The 6,325-nt window shown below is 36.0% G+C and overlaps 1 protein-coding gene across 1 annotated transcript; it reads left to right on the plus strand.

The window, feature by feature from the left end:
• The first annotated feature begins 3,607 nt into the window (after positions 1-3,607).
• Positions 3,608-4,297, plus strand: LOC117171053. The gene has a single exon (XM_033358100.1). It carries the CDS (start codon positions 3,608-3,610, stop codon positions 4,295-4,297), a length of 690 nt encoding a protein of 229 aa, XP_033213991.1.
• Positions 4,298-6,325: the final 2,028 nt, after the last annotated feature.

The following is a 6,325-nucleotide window of genomic DNA, read 5'->3' on the forward strand; positions in this document are numbered from 1 at the left end:
GGGGTGGCTGGGGGGTGGAGGGTAGTCCGTTTAGCATGCAATCGACTCGGGATACTTATAAGATACTACCATGATTTTTTCAGATTTTTTGGTCCAAAAATACATTAGGCCAAGAACCGGCCTTACCGACCCTCCCCTTTTCCAACTTAATTTTTCTTGTATTACAGTTTTAACTATGCACACACATCCAAATGCAATGGAACCGTGTTTATGTCCGTCATCTGTAAAGTTAGAAATTTCTCGGTAATTTAAATTTGCAGAAGGTGACAGAGTAAGTTACCGAGTTTTACCGAGAATGCGATAATTTATCGAGAATTTAGGAAAAATGACAAGAACATTAATTTTTTACTGTTATTTATTTGTCTTGTTGTTAAATAACGTTAATATTGAATATACTTAAACCTAAACAGTAATGAACATTTAAAATTAAAATTATTTTGTAGTTTTATATACAGTAAACTTAATATTTTCAGAATAGAATTTTATTGATTAAAAATATAAAAACTTTCAAACATTAATTAACTGGACGTGATTCTATTTTAGAACATGTTTTAAGTGAAATTTTACATTTCTTAAGATGTAGAAATTTTCTGATTAACAAACCTACTGTTGTAGTGCCGCTAAAGTGGCCATCTCGGGTGTACCCTCAATGGCCTTTGTTTTATCTCGGGACTCTCCAGATCAGCGTTTCCCAAACTTTTTTTGCCAGTTTTCAGGGAGGGACAGGGCCGCCACCCTACACGGAAAAAATGTATACATAAAAAAGTCATTGATGTAATTTCGTAAATAATCTGCGAATTTTGAGAAAGAATTGACAAACTCGATATGACAAGTCTGAAACCGCTTATCACTTTTTCCCCGTAAATAATTACAAAAATATTATGAGTGATTGGGAACAGTTTCACAGAGCGCTCACGAGCTTGTCCGACAAATCTAGGAACTAGGACTATGTTCGTCTTTACGTGACCCGCACACACTTTCACCCACTCGCTCGGTGCGTATGTGCACGCGTATGTGTGGTTTGAATTCGTCGGATGAGTGGCTAGAATTTTTATTATACCTACATTGTTCAGCTTCGATGGCTGCGCGTGTTTACGCACTCATAGTTTATGTTTTGAAACTTTCGAGTTCGAGGTTTCAAATCCTGAGAGTTATGCGAATTTATAAATATAAATTAAATCGGACAAATAAAATTTTTCCCTTTTTATCTTCAAGTCTAACATTTTCAGAAACTGTTCGTAGGAAATTCGAACTGTTCGTAAAAATGTTCCAAATTTATCTATACATTTTTCATAGCCCGTGTGGAAAAATTTCGTGGCAGTCTTAAGTAGAGAGATCGGCTGGCTAGACCGAATCTAGACCGTCTACATAAGACGGTCTGACAGAGTGGTGGCCTTGGCCCTCTCAGACGGACTCGATTGCAAAAATTTTAAAGATTCATCGAACCGGTCTGACTGGACCCCTCTCAGACGGTCTCGGTTGAAAATAGGACGTGCTATCGTGACAGTGTATGGTGTAATCCTCAGCAGAGAGAAATGATTGGGAAAACCTAAAAGAATATTAAAGTTTGCAGGAAAGTTTTGTGTTGAAGTCAGATTGACACATCGAGGCGTCCTAACGATAGGATGACAACGCACGCGATCGACTAGATGATACTTGAGCAAAAATATAAACAATAAAAAGCTAACCAAGAAGTAAGCACTAGAAAGTTTTAGATCGCAGAATTGAACAAGATGAAGCTATAAGTTGGCCAAAACTAGAAGATGCTCGCTCGCTCCATCAAAACATTAAAGTCCTATCCCGGGCGAGCAAAGCATGAAGGTGCCACTTCTCGCTTATAATCTAAACACGAGAAGTGGCAGCCTTCATGCTTTGCTCGCCCGAGATAGAACTTTCATGATTTGATGAAGCGAGTGAGCACCTTTTAGTTTTGGCCAACTTCTAGCCTCATCTTGCTCAATTACGCGAGCAAGACTTTGTAGCGCTAACTTCTCGGTTAGCTTTTTATTGTTTTTATTTTTGGTTAAGTACCGTCAAGTCGTGTCGCGTCCGTTGGCATCCTACCGTTAGGACGCCTCGTCATGTCTAGGTTTGTATACATACTGTTTTTTTGATAATTGTTGAGCAATATAATATCCACTTATATGAGATAAGATTAATTGATTCTTTCTCAAATTGCAACATAACCTACAAAAGATCAGACAGGAAGATTTTATATATGTCTTTACATCGTACTGAATCTATTTCTAGCCACATTTTTAATAAAAACGAAGATGGACAATAATGATTTGAGAAAAAGACGGGCTCGATTTGCAACTGCATTAAGAGTCCGAAAGCATCGTGCTCTCAAACGAGCCCGGATGGACAGACGATCCTCGTCGTCATCAAGTTCAATAGAATCATCAACTGAACATCCAGAAGCAGCAAGTGAGTATAGTTATTTATGGTTATTTATGTTCTATTCGTAAATGGCAAGAGACGTAGATTCCGACAAGGATATCAGTACACTAAATGTTTTTTGTTTTTGTTTTTGTGTATGAAATATCAAATACCAATTTATATGAAAAGTAAAGCACACTCTACGATTACGGAATTTTCCGTGAATCTAAAACTACTTTTCCGCAACTTTTGAATGCTTTAGTGATTTAATAACCTAAGAATTATCCCTAAAAATGTATCGAAACATTAAATATTATTAAGAATAGTATGAAATTTCAAATACCAATGTATATGAAAAGTAAAGCACACACGATACGGAATTTTCCGTGACTCTAAAACTACATTTCCAGCTCGACTTTTGAGTGCTGTAGTGATTTAATAATCCTAAAATTATTCCTAAAAATACATCGAAACGTTGAACACGGTTAAGAATAGTATTTTACTAAGAATACCAAAGTATGTGAAAATTAATGCACACACTGTGTAGGGTTACGGAATTTTCCGTGACTCTAAAACCCAATTTCCAGCTCGATTTAAAATTGCTATCTGTTTTTTCACTTCTCGTACAAACTAAAATTATCGTACACTGTCTACCATTATGGACAAATGAACAAAATTTAATTTGACATGATTACGAATGATTAAAATTATTATATTAACATGTTCTAACAATATCTCCAATAGCAGGGAACACTGAAAACGAAAATCGTCTTAGAATCAGCTCTTCAGTAACTGCAGAGGATGGACTTGAACGAAATTCCGTTTCTGCATCTGATCTACCTCTGAGTAATTCTCCTGGGAGTGAATCCAGTAACTCCTTATCAGGTGCGTGTCCTTCGGATATTCAGGATATTTCAGATGTGGACTCCATTGATGATCCTCCAGCTCCTTTTGACGACTTTTATGGAGCAGACGAAGACGGAGAGGACAGTGAAGTCTCAGGTATGTCAACTACTGTTGATTCCGAATGGAGTGAAGAAACTGCGAGCTCAAATATTCTACGACTCCGGGAAATAGATGAATTGCGCGAATGGGCAATTCAGACAGGAATAAAGCGCGTGCATTTAGACAAATTGCTACTAATATTGAGACGTAGATTATTGCCTGATTTGCGAAAACGTCTAAAACATTTCTGGACACTTCGACTGCGAAATATAATATCGTGGAGATGGAAGACTTCCATGACGATATGGGACAATTTGCCTACTTTGGGCTACAAAAAAGGTGGAAAGGTTGCGTGGATTTGGAAACTCATACGAGCAATATTATAGAATTACTTGTTAGTGGAAATGGAATGCCCTTGACTAAGTCGGGCTATAAGGATTTGTGGGTAACATCAGTTAAAGTTTATTTGCTTCCTGATATTTACAAGCCTTTTCCCGTGGCAGTATCGTATGGACGCCATCAACCTTACAGCGCTGAGTCCTATTTAGAAAATTTCATTCAGGATTTGAACAATTTGCTGGAAAATGGAATCGAGATTTCTGACAGACACTATGAAGTACGTCTAAAGTGCTTCATCTGTGATACACCAGCGCGAGCATATTTTAAAGGCACTGCTGGTCATACTGGGAGGTATGCCTGCGAAAGATGTACGGTTCGAGGAAGAAAAGGAAATGTCGGCTCTACTGTATATCCAACTTTTGATTCTCAAGAACGGACAGATGGATCCTTTAGAGAAATGCGACAGAGAGAACATCATAAGCTGTCATCCCCTCTGCTCAATATCAATCCACCAATAAATATGATATCTTCTTTCGTGCTTGATTTCATGCACCACTGTTTGGGAGTTATGAAAAGTTTAATGGAATGGTGGTTTGACGGAGATTTAAATGTGCGTTTTAGTGCGAGAATGTAAGAAGAACTGTTTCAAAGAATGGAGAGTTTGAAAAAGTTTGTTCCCGCAGAATTTCAAACGAAAACACGTTCAACAAAATTTCTTCCGAGGTGGAAAGCAACAGAATTCCGTTTTTTCGTGCTTTATTGTGGGCCTATTGTTTTGAAAAATATTTTGCCCACATGATTATTTAAACACTTCCTGCTTTTCCACGTAGCTTGTCGGATTTCGTGTTGCGAAGAAGTGTGTCGCGTGTACAATCAACAGGCTAAAAGTTACCTGCTGATTTTTTTTAGAGCATTGCCCGGTTTTTACGGTGCTAAATCGCAAATTTTGAATTTTCATCATTTAATTCACTTGGCTGATGATGTAACAGAAATGGGTTGCAGCTTGTCTCGCATCACAGCTTTTCCCTTTCAAAGTCTTTTAGGAAAAATGAAAAAAAAATTCGGAGTGCTTTGCGACCACTGGCTCAACTTTGCAGGAGGCTACACGAAGAATATTATATAAAAAACAATAAAGCTGTCATGCCACCTCAAATTGAAATTCTGAAAAGTGTTCGTGATGTACATTCGAAAATCAAATATAAAGAATACATCATCGCCAGCATATCACCTGACAACTTAGTTTTGCTCAACAATGGGATGATTTTTAAAGTTGAAAAATTTTTTGGACCTACTCGATCCATGATGATGGAAGGGAAAATTTGGAACAAAAGGAAATCAATTTTTACGTATCCTCTCCAATCGAACCTGCTCGATATATGGGAACTAGAAAGACGTCCGTCTGTCTATCTAAAAACTTTCTCAATTAGATCTATAAAAAAATGGTTCTATTGCATATGAAAAATAGAATCCATGGGAGAGAACATATGTACGCAATACCTCTTCTCCATTAATTGAGAATATTTGGAAAATATCCCACATATTTCTGCGTTCCATTGACCTTCATTTGAGCGATCCCAAAACATTCAAGTGTCAAATTTGTTGTGTTAATTTAATTGTGTAAATGTAAATTTTTAAATAAAATTTATGTATTACTTGTAGAATTCTAAACGATTTCAACACACGACAATATTAACGAAATCGAATAATAATTATGGAAATTATAAAAGATAAGCATTTAATATTAAAAAGTTTGAATAATTTAGGACTGAAATACCGATTTTGTACAGAAGAATTTTGTATGTTAGGAGTAACAAATAATTTAAAAGCAAAGACAAATAAAAAGTCTTTCCTTCAGAAGAAGTGTTTCATTGCCCTTCATTAGAGCGATTCCAAAACAGTCAAATGTCAAATTGGTTGTATTAATTTAATTGTGTGAATCTAAGTTTTGTGAATTAAATGTATGTATCACTTATAGATTTTTGAACGATTTCAAGACACGATAAAATTGACGAAATTGAATAATAATTATAGAAATTATAAAGGATGAGCATTTCATATTGAAAAGTTTGAATATTTTCGAACTAAAATACTTTTCACAGTATAAATTTTTCCTTCTACATATTCAAACGTTAAAGAAAACAATGATTTTTGTTCCTAATACGATTTTCAACGTTCACGCGCCTCCGTTATGGGCAAGAGAGTGGTGCATAATGATAACCAATAGTAACAATGGAATCTGAATGGAGCGGGAAAGTTTCAGCCAATCACCGCTCTCGCCCAATTAGTCCTTTGAAGTGAGTGATCCAAAGAGTGACAGTTCTTGTGCTGTTGATAATAACCATGGGTGAGAAGATGCAAGGAAGAAAAGGAGACAGAGGTAATATACATTTTTCTAGTTTTGGCTTCTTTTCCCCTACTTTTTATTCTTCTCTAAATAAGAAAGACAATGTATGATCAACTGTATATTCTGCTTTGAAATCAGTCAACACAATAAGGAAGGAATCCATAAAATAATATTTAAAACATGCTAAAAAATCAATATTGATCAATAATTTTGTAGGTTGATAATAGATTTTATGCTTTCACGATGATTCATTTTGATAAAAAAGAGATATTTCGGGTTTCACTCGTGTAAAAAACTACTACGAATTGTTTGCCGACG

This window comes from Belonocnema kinseyi, chromosome 4, assembly GCF_010883055.1.
Source record: "Belonocnema kinseyi isolate 2016_QV_RU_SX_M_011 chromosome 4, B_treatae_v1, whole genome shotgun sequence".
In the NCBI taxonomy this organism is placed as follows: Eukaryota; Metazoa; Arthropoda; class Insecta; order Hymenoptera; family Cynipidae; genus Belonocnema; species Belonocnema kinseyi.